Source organism: Alnus glutinosa, chromosome 2 (genome assembly GCF_958979055.1).
Source record: "Alnus glutinosa chromosome 2, dhAlnGlut1.1, whole genome shotgun sequence".
Taxonomy (NCBI): Eukaryota; Viridiplantae; Streptophyta; class Magnoliopsida; order Fagales; family Betulaceae; genus Alnus; species Alnus glutinosa.
This window is the reverse complement of record NC_084887.1, coordinates 25311717-25325881: the sequence shown is the minus strand read 5'-3', so window position 1 is coordinate 25325881 and position 14165 is coordinate 25311717. Positions and strand designations below refer to the sequence as shown.

Genomic DNA, 14165 nt, shown 5'->3' with positions numbered 1-14165 from the left:
AAAGCAATATCATGATATTAAGTTATGTTTGCAATAGTTATTACTTAGGAGTGATATTTTCCTGTGGTTGATCACCATAATCAAAGACATATATACACCATGTATATATAAAGATTAAAAACAATTAAATATTGGATTGGGTAGTTAATCCGTATTTGTTACAGTTTATTGAGTATATATAGGCGTGAATGTAAATAAATTAAATCCTATATTAGATGAATGTCACAAATATAAATTGTTAATATAATATAGCTGAAATTGTATCCTGTCACGACACAAATATATAACCAATTAAGTGGATTTCTTGAAAAAGGAAAAATCCCAAATAATCTCATTATGACCTTTGTCAATGATTATGAAAACCAAAAACACGACTGATTCGTTTCATCCAAGCAAAGCAGGGAGATAATGCCAAAATTAAGAAGGTGGTCCAATCACCTAATTAATGTCATTATAAAGGTGTTGCTAAGAGTAAGGGATATTGCTTTGTGATGTGAAAAATAAAGAAAAGAGAGAAAAGAAGAACAAATTGAAATATAAAGAAGAGGTTCGGGAATACGGTGGGAAATTGAATTGACTTTTCTTGGATCCTGTGAGAGACATTGCCACTGTAACACATATTTTATCAGTTTTGGTGGCCAAAGATAAAGGAAACAAGGAATGATGAAAAGTAGAAGGCAAAAGAAAAGGAAAAAAGAATTCCCAAGAAAACCAAAAGTATATGGACATCAGACAAAGGTAGAATACTGATCAGGCGGTGAGGGAAAGAAAGGAGGAGAGAGAAAGAGAGAAATTTGTTAGAGAGAGAGAGAGAGAGATGTAGCTAGAAGGAGCAAGAAACAGTACCAGCAATGGTGTGTACTAATAGCAGTAGCTCTCTCTCTCTCTCTCTCTCTTTTATTTTTCGTATGCCCACCAACAGAACCCACTGAACCAACCAAAATAATCATCATCATGAAACACCCTCTGCGCCCAGCACTCCAAAAAAGAAGCTCTCTCCCTCATCAAAACCTCCCGTCCCTTAAATTTACCTCTTTTAACACCACCCAGCTCTCAAACCCAGCTCCAACCTCAACCCACACACCAAAACGATGAAACTTCTTTTTCTTTTTCTTATCTCCTTCACATTCCAGACCTGTCTAGTTTTCTCTGCTCCCACGACTTTGCCTCCTCAGCTACTCTCTCTTCTATCTCTGAAATCCGCTCTCAAAGATCCTCTCTCCACCTTCCATGACTGGGATCCAACCCCCGCTTTCGACCCAGTTTGGTGTTCCTGGTCAGGCGTCAAATGCCATCCCAATACCTCACAAATCAAGGCCCTCGACCTCTCCCGCCGCAATCTCTCCGGTCCAATTCCGTCCGAAATCCGGTACTTGTCACGCTTGATCCACTTGAACTTGAGCGGCAACAACTTCGATGGGCCTCTCCAACCTGCCATTTTCGAGCTGGTCGAGCTTAGGGCCCTCGATATTAGCCACAACTTCTTCAACTCAACGTTCCCACCAGGGATTTCCAAGCTCAAGTTCTTGCGCTTCTTCAACGCTTACAGCAACAGCTTCACCGGTCCACTCCCGCAAGACCTCGTTTATCTCCGGTTCCTCGAGCAGCTCAACCTCGGCGGAAGCTACTTTGGAGGTACTGTCCCACCGAGCTATGGTGGTTTCCCGAGGCTCAAGTTTCTGGACCTGGCTGGAATGAGCTTGAACGGTCCGATTCCGCCACAATTGGGCTTCTTGACGCAGCTCGAGCGCATGGAAATCGGCTACAACCAGTTCGAAGGTGGCGTGCCCGTGGAATTATCCTTCTTATCGAATCTCAGGTACTTGGACATTTCCAATACCAATGTTTCCGGCACTCTTGCACCTGAATTCGGAAACCTAACGATGCTTGAGGAGTTGCTGCTCTTCAAGACCCGAATTTCGGGCGAAATCCCGACAACTTTCGGGAACTTGAAAGCTCTAAAGGTGTTAGACCTGTCCCAAAACCAGCTATCAGGGACAATTCCTAAAGAAATAGGTTCCTTGAAGGGACTCACCAGGATCAGCCTACTGGAAAACGAGCTGAGCGGCGAAATACCGGAAAATATCAGCGAGTTACCGGAACTTGACACGTTACTCCTATGGACAAACTCGCTGAACGGAACTCTCCCTCAAAAGCTGGGCTCCAACGGCAAGTTACAGCATCTGGACGTGTCGACGAACTCGCTCACGGGTCCAATCCCACAGAACCTCTGCCTTGGAAACAAGCTCTTTAAGCTCATTCTCTTCTCCAATCGGTTGGTCGATCAGCTCCCGACATCGCTGACCAACTGCACCTCCTTGGCTCGGTTTCGGGTTCAAAACAACCAGCTCAACGGCTCTATCCCATACGGTTTCGGGTCCTTTCCGAACCTCACCTATGTCGACCTGAGCGCCAACAATTTCTCTGGCCCAATTCCGGAAGATTTCGGCAATGCCATCAACCTAGCGTACGTCAACATCTCCCAAAACCAATTTGACTCCGTTCTACCAGACAACCTCTGGAACGCCACGGACATGCAAATCTTCTCGGCCAGTTCCGCTAAGCTCATAGGCAAAATCCCAGACTTCGTTGGATGTCGAAGCCTCTACAAGATCGAGCTCCAAGGAAACTCTCTCAATGGGTCTATTCCTTGGGATATCAGCCACTGCGAGAGGCTTCTGTCTCTGAACCTGAGCCGCAATTCCCTAACAGGTATAATCCCCTGGGAGATCTCCACGCTTCCCTCAATCACCGCCGTCGATCTTTCGCGTAATTTTTTGACGGGCACGATTCCCTCCAACTTCGGTAACTGTTCCACACTGGAGAGCTTCAACGTCTCGTACAATTTGCTAACCGGACCGATACCCTCGTCCGGCACGGTCTTCTCAAGCCTCCATCCGTCGTCCTTTTCGGGAAACGAGGGTCTGTGTGGGGGGGTGTTGCCAAACCCCTGTGTGACTGACACGTTGGGAGCAGGTGAGAATGAGGTTCACAAGGAGCAGCCCAAGCGGACGGCCGGGGCTATCGTTTGGATAATAGCGTTGGCCTTCGGGATAGGCCTGTTCGTGCTCGCCGCTGGGACCCGCTGTTTCCACGCCAACTACAGCCGTCGATTCAGCGAAGACCGCGAGATTGGACCGTGGAGGTTGACCGCCTTCCAGCGGTTGCACTTCACGGCGGATGACGTGCTCGAGTGTTTGTCCACCACGGATAAGATCCTGGGGATGGGGTCCACTGGAACGGTCTACAAGGCGGAAATGCCAGGTGGCGAGATCATTGCTGTGAAGAAGCTTTGGGGCAAGCACAAGGAGACCGCGCGGAGGAGAAAAGGGGTGTTGGCTGAGGTGGAGGTGCTTGGAAACGTGAGGCACAGGAATATAGTGAGATTATTAGGTTGCTGCAGCAACAGGGAGTGCACCATGCTGCTGTACGAGTACATGCCGAATGGGAATTTGGACGATCTATTGCATGGGAAAAACAAGGGTCAGAATTTGGTTGCTGACTGGGTTACCAGGTACAAGATTGCACTCGGGGTGGCTCAGGGGATTTGCTACCTCCATCACGACTGTGATCCGGTGATCGTGCACCGCGATCTCAAGCCAAGTAATATTTTATTGGACGGTGAGATGGAGGCCAGGGTGGCAGATTTCGGGGTGGCAAAGTTGATCCAGAGCGATGAGTCGATGTCGGTGATTGCTGGGTCATATGGCTACATTGCGCCAGGTGCGTTTTGTTTTGTCTGTACCGTTTTCCTTTCGTTCTTTTTGTTGGCCTGCTATTGTGCGCCGCGGGTGTTGACTTTTGGCGCACGATAGTTGGAATGTGTTTTTTTTTTTTTGGGTTAAGTTTTTAGAATGTTTGTTTAGTTCCTTTTGTTGGGTGACGAAATGTGGGTAAGTTGCGTTGCACAGTAGCATGTCACGTTGTCCAAGTCATAGGATTCGATATTAAAGTGTTAGCTAAAGTCTAAAGATAAGGAAGAACGCTCAATCTCCAATTGAAAAGCACTGCAATTAACAAGTGAGATTAATAGAGAAAGACAGTAATTGGATACTTAATGGGCTTCGTTTGTTTGGTTTGTCTTGCTTGTAGTTGTTGATAAACACCTCCCTTTTCAAGCTCTGGTTAGAGATGCTTGCTATTTCAGCCACGGCGAACGTGGCGCGCCACAGCGCCGGGATTTTGCTCATGCTGTTTCTTAGCGCACTATCGCGCGTGAAGTCTCTCTCTTTTTCTTTATTTCCACTTTTCCTTTTTCAGAAGTCGTTTTTGGAAGATTTACCTATAATGAACAGGCCCCACATAGAGATTTGTCTTTTTTTTCAAAATCAAAAATATCACGCTTGCATTTTGATTTCAACACTTATATCCCCAGCCGTGCTTTTTTTTTTTTTTGTTTTCTTGCAGAATATGCTTATACCCTACAAGTTGATGAAAAGAGTGATATTTATAGCTATGGGGTGGTGTTAATGGAGATTTTAGCCGGTAAAAGATCGGTAGATGCTGAATTTGGCGACGGGAATAGCATTGTGGATTGGGTAAGGTCGAAGATAAAGGCCAGGGATGGTATCAATGACATCCTGGACAAGAATGCCGGAGCATCATGCTCGCCGGTCCGGGAGGAAATGATGCAAATGCTTAGAATTGCATTGCTTTGCACTAGCCGGAGCCCGGCCGACCGACCCTCCATGAGGGATGTTGTGTTGATGCTGCAAGAAGCTAAGCCCAAGAGGAAATTGCCCGAGAGTGTGCTGGGCGGTGGTGGTCGTGATAACGGTGGCGGTGATATTCCTTTGGCACAAAAGCCTGTCGTGGAATGTAATTAAATATGAATATTATTGAGTTACTGGTTTTCTTCTGCTTCTTTTTTTTCTTTTCCTTTTTCTTTTTCTTTTTTTGTTACTTTTCAAATTGCGGGGGGATTGGTATAGGAGAAGTAATTTTTCTTTTGGGCTTTCAATTTAATTTTCATGTTTTCTTGCTCCACTTTCTTTCTTTCTTTCTATATTGTTATAATTATGACCTTGGGTGTGTACTGCTTATATAAATTAAGGCTGTAAATCATGGTTACCATGGACTGGTGAGTGTACCAATTAATTGCTGGGAAGATTAAAGGATGAAAAAGCACCATTTCTAGCAGTGAAAGTTAAGAGTAATAATTACATGAGACCCCGCACTAGGTTGTAGGTTAAGATTCTTTAATATTAAAATATTAATTAATTAATCAAATATATCATTTTCAATTTAAACTTTTAAAATAAACGATGATTTAACATTATAATCAAACAATATTACCACTAAGTTTTAAGCTTTATGTTGTAATTTATTTTTAGTTTTAGTTAAATATTTTAATGTTGAATTTGATTTATTTATGGAGGGTATGATTTTATACGTGTAAAAAAAATAAATGTACGAATATAAATTAAATAATTAAATTCTTATCATTTTTCATGTTAAACTTTTTAAATAAATTGTGATATCAGATTTAAGAAATAAAAATCGATTTAATGATATATTACTGTGTGGTCAAAGAATTAATTACCTTATCAAGGAGAGAGAGACAGAGAGAGAGAGAGAGAGAGAGAGAGGAGGTCCCATTTTGACCAACTTATATAAGGATAACTTAACCTCCTTCATGTGACATTCTATAATGCAATTTTCTAAAAATCTGCTTTCTTTCTTCTCTCTTTGCCCAAAACATCAGGAGTATTAACTCTCTGTATCACGATTATTATAATTTTTTAATTTCTTTCTTACCATTTTTTTTTTTTTATGATTCTTATTTTATTAATATCTCATCTCACTCTCTATACATTCTCTCCCACTTTGTCTCTATATATTTTTACATTCACTTTCTCTTATTCTAATTTAAACTTAATGGCTAATATTGTAAGGTGAATATGACTAAGGCAAAATAAGTTCATTTTTTAGTCATTGTTTACCCACCCACGAATTATCTACTCAGAGGCAGTGGCTCACCTTAAGGAGTATCAAAGATGTAATAAAAATTAAAAAGGCCCGGGACGATATTTCGTCTGTGGAATTTCTGCAGACCACTCCTAGACCCCAAACAGGTTGGTGTCCTCCTCTCATTGGTCTTATCAAAGTCAATTGTGATGCTTCAATTAACATTACAAAGGAGTGTATTGGTATTGGTGTTGTGGCGAGAGATAGTTATGAAAATGTCCTTAGAGCAAAGTCCCTCACAAAAATGGTTGTAGCTATTCCAAAGTTAGCAGAGGCTATGGCTACTTACAAGGTAGCTAGTGGTGTTTTGCAAAGAAGTGGGATTTTATGAGATTATTTTGGAAGGGAATGCAAAACTAGGTGCAGATGATGTGAACTCAAGAACCCCTAAACATGATGCCTCAAGACTTTTTGTGGAAGGTATAATCATGGAGATGCAAGGACTACGAGGAGTTTCTATGCCCATATAGGTACAGATGCTAACAATGTTGCTCATCAATTAGCAAAAGAGGCCTCTACAAAAGAGAAGGACGGTGTTTGGCTTTAAGAATGTCCTAATTTTATTTTGAAAGCTGTACTTAGGGAGACTTTGTCTTCCTAGATCCTGTTGTGGGATCAATTTGTTTACATCAATGAAGATTGGCTACTTTGTTAAAAAAAAAAAAAAAAATTGGTCAAGTACTAAATAGGTTTTTTTAGGAATGCTAGACGCATTTTCTCTCTTATACTCTCTGATGTGACGGTAAAAATTACAATTATAAGCTTTTGAATGAATCAATATTAAATTTTGGCTCCAATAGTGGTGGAAGTGGGAAGGTGTACCATTTCTTCTTCTTTTCTTTTTTTTTTTTTTTTTTTTTTTTTGAGTTTTAGAAACTGTTGATTTTTGTTGACTGTTATTCAGAGTTCCATTCAATTATCGCCACAATGCCAAGTTCTTTTGCTCAAAAAGTTATATATTGTTTTAATTTATTTTGATTTTAGAACAATTAACCAGAATAAAATGCATTTTATAATGAATGGTTAATTGAATACGAAAAACTTCAGAGAGAGAGAAGAAGAAGATTGTTGCAATATTTTATTTATTCCAAAGCATGAAAAATTCTTAGTTCTTAGCTTAAAATTAAAGTACAGAAAACGTACATGAATTCCTGGATTGACATGCATAAGCATAAGATTGTCAAAAAAATAAGACTTAGAATTGGTAAAAATATTTAATAACAAATTAACAAAAAGAAAGATCATTGGAAGAAAAGAATAATTAAGGTTTATTTTTGTTGGGAAGAATCTTGCTAAAAATAAACTAGTATTTCACAAAAAGAATTATTTTTTGTTGAGAAAATAAAATTGGTATTTAATATAAATATTTATTATATTATTCCACTATTTCTCCACAGAAGCGATCTTTATTCTAGGAAATCTCTAGTTTCCTAGGCTGCAGATTTCCGGGTCTGATTATTAAACTAGAATTTCTCAGCGAATTATTACCAAAGCACCACTTGCTCCTATAACCTGGCATCACCCAATTAATGCCTCTCTTTTGAAAAAGCATTTGTTGAATCAAGAAGTAAAACCAGTATTTAGAGCATTTTTAGTAGCCTCGTTAAAATAGATTTTTAGTTATTTTGATGAGTTAATTTGATGAAAATACTAAAAAATCACTCACAGCAGCCTCATTATTTTAACTAAAAAGTTTTGATGAGTGAATATTACTCATCAGAATTGATGAGTGAGCATTCTTAGTAGCCTCACCAAAATAGTTTTTTAGTTATTTTGGTGAGCCAATCTGATGAAAATCCTGAAAAACTACTACCAGCAGCCTTACCATTTTAACCAAAAAAATTTGATGACTGAAATTACTAACCAAATTAGATGAGGCATTTTCACTCAACAACCAACTCACCAAATTTTGTTTCACCTTTCTCTCTCACATGATCAGCACACTTTTTTCATTTTTTCTCTCATTTTCTTCTCTCATCTCCCATCTCTTACACGATAATGTCCTTATTTCATAGATATGAATAATTTTTTGTAAAAAGATTATATAGAGAAAGAATAAATAAATATTAAAAAAATATTATTTAAATAGAATAGTGATAATAAATAGTTAAAATGGTAAGGCTACTGGGAGAATTTTAAAAAAATGGCTCACTAGAATAGAGAAAAGTGATTTTTAGCTATTTTGGTGAGTAAAAATTGATGAGGCTACTAGGAATGCTCACTCATCAATTTTGTTTCACATTTCTCTCTCACATGATCATCACACTTTTTTCTTTTTTTCTCTCATTTTCTTCTCTCATCTCTCATTTCTCTCACAAGATAATGTTCTTATTTAATGGACATGAAGGATTCTTTGTAAAAAGATTAAATTGAGAAAGAATAACGAAATATGAAAAAATATTATTTAAATAGAATAGTGATAATAAATAATTAAAATTGTGAGGCTGTTGGGAGAATTTTAAAAAAGTGGCTCACCAGAATAGAGAAAAGTGATTTTTAGCTACTTTGGTGAGTAAAATTTGATGAAACTACTAGGAATACTCTTATAATGTATTTCATAGTCTTTTAGTTTGGTTTATTGATCTATTGCTTCTCCTTATTAATTTCTCTCGTCATCCTCATTTTGCACAAGACCTTTGGGCCCGAGGCCCATCTTGTGAGGAGCCCATTGATTTGATTTGGGAGCCACCAACCCAAGAAGAATGGCCCGAGAACACCTTACTTCCATCACACACTTTCTCTTTCCCTTTGCCACCTCAACGACGGTCTCCTTTATTTCTGGCCTGAGATTGGGACCTTAAGGGAGGTATGGGATAGATCAAAATCGTCTATAATTATTTGTTTGAATTTAAAAGAATTTAAGTAAGTAATTGTAAAAGTCACTTATAGGATTCACTTAACCTGATAAATAGTTGGGCAACCTAATTTTTATTTGGTCAAGTAGATCTCATAAGTGGTTAATTGCACTCTTAATGTACTGATAGACTCTTGATGCACTAAACAAGTTTTTGTTGTGGGGCTTAGGTGGAAAAAAGGACCATTAAAACTTCTCCTGTTAAAAGTTTGAAGGAAAATATGACGGAATAACCTATTTTTTTTAAAAAAAAAAAAATTACTTAAAAGGAAAAATGCTTGATAAGTTGTGGTACATGACATTTTTTTTCTCTAATTCTTACGACAATATATGAAAAGAGACTGTCCTAAAAGTCTATTGAGTTTTGCTCGGACCTGAATTTTTACTTTTGATAATTGAAAGTAAGGGAAAATTCACGTAACTCTCGAAAGAATACATCATTTTGCGTTTTAACGTCTAATATTCAAAAAGTTACATTTGACCCTTCCAAAGTACTTAATTGTGGCAAGTTAGACCCTCCGTCATATTTTTTTCGTCTTTTTTTATTTTATTTATTTTTATGGAAAGTCAATCACATGCGTGCATGTGAATTTTTAAGACTTGAACTTTCCAAAATGCCCTTGAGGTGAGTGTCTATTAAAAAAAAAAAGAAAAAAGAAGAAGAAAAAAAAAAGAGTTAGTTAAATAACTTCTTTTCTTAAGAAAAAGGACAAAGTGAGTGACGAACCACCCCATTTCAGCCAATTAGGGGATTGATCTCGGTATGTAAAGGGGAAGAGACCATTTGAAAGTATAGATTATGTAGCTGTTCTCAAAGACAACTCGAAAGATCACTGAGAGAGCCATTTACTGTCCATGTAGGGAAATACACCATTACTTAATCAAGGGAAACCCAAAACAACATGACTAGTATGAGAGAGTAGACTAGGGACCGTAGCAATGGCAGACGGCAGGGGTGGAACTGCCCCTAAGCTTGGGGATTGAAGTCCCCCCAATTTTTTTTATAAAATCTCATAAATTTTATGTTTTTTTTAATGACTTCAACCCCCTAAAATTGATTTTTTACCCTTAAAAGATTTTTATTTTTTAGTTTTGTCCCCCGTTCATCATAAATCCAACTTTGGCTCTTGCAGGCAGGTCGGGACCTTTCGTGGGGGAGTTAGAAAGAAAGCTGTCGACGTTGAATGTGTAGAAATGGTGGAACCGAGAGGGCCTGATCGAGCACATGCGAGACGGTCATAGAGTGCTCCAAGAAATTTTTTTTCTCTTTCACAAGTTCAATGAGAGGTTTGAGATTCATGATGATGAAAGATTGAGAGCGTGAAACGTCTTAACATTTTTCTTCCCTAGTAGAGAATGAAGCATGTCAACATTTTTCTCTTTCACAAACTCAGTTAAGACCTGTTCGATCAATTTAATTTGAAGGTATTGGTCTAAGATCCACAATGGTGGAAGATGGAAAGCATGAAATATATGGGTATTTTTCATTTCGGATAGAGAATCTTTGAAAAAAGATAGTAGGGACGTTCTGTAACAATAAATTGTCACAAAATCTGAGTGACATCTCTTGTTGGGGTGGCTGGGAATTTATGGTTCATGAAGTAACGTCTCAATGCATGTGCACTCGTTATATATGGTTCATATTTTAATTGTTGGTGCTTAACTGATGAACATTTTTAAACGTACATGAGATGACGTATATGCACTGTCCCCAGGGCTAAGCAACTGGAATCGTAACGTCGGTCCCAAGTTAAAACGCTACGCCAGATATATATGGAGAAGCAATACAGAGAGGATTACAACGAGTAGATCGAGATATTGTGGCGGCAAACATGATGTTGTCGTCATAGGAAAACATGCTCCCGACGAAGTGGATCGGTGGGTTAATTAGTTGGTGAATTTGTTTGACGAGTTAGCTAGGAGGGCTGAACATTGTGTGTGAGAGAAAGACTTAATTGTAGAGCTAGAAGATGTCCAATGGAATCGTGTCTTCTTTTTCTTTAGTGTAGCAAAAGAGGACGTTTATGTGAAAATAAAGTCTTAAAAAGTCACGTGTGACATACGTTATTGGGCGTTCCGTCTAAAAAGACCAAAACGCAAAAGGGTGTATATTTCGGAGGGGTTAAGTGTATTTTCCTTTTCTTTTCTTTTTGTAATTGTTATAAATAAAAATTCCAACTATTATTCCATATTAGAATTAGAGTGCGTTTGACATTGCGGTTTCGCAGAGTAAAAGTGTGATTTTAAACCAAATCATAGAAATATCTATCGTTTGGGAATGCGTTTTTAAAAAAATTGCAATTTAAAAATGTATAAAAATTTGTATTTTCAAATAGCAAGCAAATGGCACATTTTTAAAAATGCGCAATTTTAAATGTTAAACTGCAATTTTACCAAATGTTTCACTGCATTTTTAAAAATCACATTTTCAAATCATTATTTTTAAATCGCATATTTTGAAATCACAAATTCAAATAAACTATTTAGTAATTGAAGCATTAAAAACATGTATATGGATTGTGGAACAATATGGTACAACTTTGATTTCTTATCCATCACGTCAAAAACATTCTTAACACTGTCATAATTTATAACATACTTAAAATCAAAATAACTACATAATTTAATAATGCAATAGTGTCACATTGTATCCAACCACTGCATCCATTTCGGTATCAAAGCAATACCCACGAGCAAGCTGAAAATTCATGTGCCCCCCAAAATTGACATATTTCCCTCACTTCGCTCATCACTAGATTCTTGCTCATCATGCTAAACGATTTACTTGAATTTTTGGGTATCAAAAGCAAAAAAAATATATCAAACAGTGAGAGTTTCATGTATGTTTAAAAATAATCTTACTACATTAAAACATTCAGCAGTAGCAGTTTCTTCATGAGATCAATCCAAACCTATAGGGGAAAATTTTGAGGAGCGACGAAAAGAGTCAGAGAGGATGCAACTTTCTTACTCTAAAACATTGAAAGCCCACGCAGCAGGCCTTGTGCTTCCTTAACTGCAAGCCCTTTGATTTTGGCATTTGCACAGGACTTCCCATCCATTCCCAACCCAACCTGCATGATTTCACCTTAGCTTGTAACAATTATTATACCAACATTATATTTTTTTAAAAATTATTTTTATTATAATTGGGGTATTCAGGGCTTCGCCCCGACTAGATTCTCGAGACACCGTATAAAGCGCTCACTTCTCATGGATTAAGTAAAGCTCGGGCTTTCGTTAGCGGACATTGTCCTAATGAATTGTTTGCATTCATGGAGGAGTCAAACCTTAGACTTATACTTCATCAAGCACTAAGACCAAATGACTTACAACTTAAGCCATCTCCTTGACGTTACTATACCAACATTATATGACTTGGATCAACAAGAAAGATCGATATTTCTAATAACTTACACTGGGAAGGCAAAAGAGCAGGTGCTGCCATCCGATTGATTGGATTCACTACTTGATTCTATTGACACTAGGCTGCAGTCATCAACCTCATGATCAATTTGATATCTCCTTATGATGTTGTTTGTAGACGCTTCTATATCAAAGTATATGGTCTCTTCTTTATCCTACAAAAATAATAAATTAAACCAAGTTATATTCTAACGAAAATAATTATAGAAAGTATGAATCCATGTCAAATCGTTGGTATAACTTTCTAAATCCACTTTTCCAATGAGAATTCAATAGAAAAAATGCACCATATATATACCTTTTGGTCAAAGACCATAACATCTCCATCATTTGTTTTGGCTTCCTCACCATAATTGAGCTGTTTGTCCAAACCAAAACAAAGTAAGGCATGAATAAAAAGTAATTTTATGTTTGCTTCTTATTATGCTTTTCCCGTCTCAATTTAAGATATAGACAACATTGTTGCTAACCTTTCGGTTTACAGGTCGCGGACTACTTGTGGACGTGTAGTTAAAGCGATTGGTAGTTTCTGGCTTGCCATCCTTGACTACGTTGAATGGTCCATCGTCTCTTAAGCATAAGACTATGTAGTCTTCATCTGAAAAAAGTTGCCAGCGTGAGTCATCATCAGGGCCATTTTCAATTGGAATATTGGTGTCTTTAGGCTGTTTTGGTTGTCTTTCATTATAGCGCCGACTTTTGTGCTGTGACATCTTTTTGCTGCTTTGAACGACTCTACTATCACCCATTGTGTCGAAACCTATGTTTTTAATCGGCAATTGAGGTGATGAAGGGTGGTATGTAGTTGGTTCATCATCTGGGAATATTATAGATGTCAAAATGATAAGAACGAACAAGAAACAACTTTGATAGTGTAAAGAAAGAAGTATAAGAAGAAAAAGAAAAGAAAATGTAGAACTTGTTATTGGATACCTAAAGGAAACTACAAGCCAAGAAACATGATGCCCAATCCCTCGTTGTCCATGGCGTGCACATCATGGAACTCCTTGCCTTGTGGCTCTGTTTTACTCTTCTAAAACAATTTTGGGAGATCAGAGAGAGTATGTTGCTCTAACAATTATGATAGAGGAAAATGAGCATTTGAATTTGAAAAGGGGACTGTGTGGCCAAGGGAGTTACAATGTTTAACATAATGATTAATGAGTCAGTTATGTTTTCTATACATGGTAAAAATGAGAGAAATTTGTGGAGCAAGGATGACAAATATTTGCAATTTTGTTTTCAATTCATATTCATTATTAGAATGCGATTGACATTTTCATTTTAAACCAAATTATAGAAAATGTAAAGTTTGAAACTGCGTTTTTAAACAATTGCGATTTGAAAACGTTGAAAAATTTGCGTTTCTAAATCGCAAGCATATGGGAGCTTTTTAAAAATGCACGATTTTAAATGTCAAACTGCAATTTTACCAAACGCTTAACTGTCTTTTAAAAAATCGTATTTCTAAATTGAATGTTTCAAAATCGCAAACTCGAACAAACCCTTAATAATAAAGAATTAAAAACATACAGGGATTGCAGAATTGAACAATATAATATAACTTTTATTTTCTTAGCCATCATGTCATGTTAAAAACATTCTTAACACTATCATAATTTATAGCATATTTTGGAGAGGATGAGAGAAATTAAAAGGGTTTTGTGTCTCTCAAAAATTTTGTTTTATGTAAGTAACAACGTTTAAGTATTGGAGTTTGTATTAATGAGATAGGAAAAAAAAATGTGTTAGAGACCAAAAAAAAAAGTGTACTTTGTGGTTTCTAGAATTTGTTTTCCAAACTATGTCTTAATTGGTTTTCAATAGAAATAAATTTGGTGGCACATTTAAGGGTGAAGATGCAATCATAAAAATTCTGTAACCGTTTATTTTTATTTTGAAAAAGGAAAGATGATTT

General features: G+C 37.4%; 2 protein-coding genes across 2 annotated transcripts; one reads left to right on the top strand and one right to left on the bottom strand.

Moving 5' to 3' along the window:
* Positions 1-777: 777 nt before the first annotated feature.
* LOC133861957 (leucine-rich repeat receptor-like protein kinase TDR) lies at positions 778-4986 on the top strand. The gene is made up of 2 exons (XM_062297791.1): positions 778-3723; positions 4408-4986. The coding sequence occupies exons 1-2, from the start codon at positions 1092-1094 to the stop codon at positions 4824-4826; spliced, it is 3051 nt and encodes a 1016-aa protein (XP_062153775.1). The 5' UTR covers positions 778-1091; the 3' UTR covers positions 4827-4986.
* A 6782-nt stretch (positions 4987-11768) lies between these two features.
* LOC133860405 (protein BREAKING OF ASYMMETRY IN THE STOMATAL LINEAGE-like) lies at positions 11769-13246 on the bottom strand. The gene is made up of 4 exons (XM_062296020.1): positions 13191-13246; positions 12718-13072; positions 12239-12402; positions 11769-11895 (listed from the first exon to the last, which is right to left on the bottom strand). The coding sequence occupies exons 1-4, from the start codon at positions 13244-13246 to the stop codon at positions 11769-11771; spliced, it is 702 nt and encodes a 233-aa protein (XP_062152004.1).
* Positions 13247-14165: the final 919 nt, after the last annotated feature.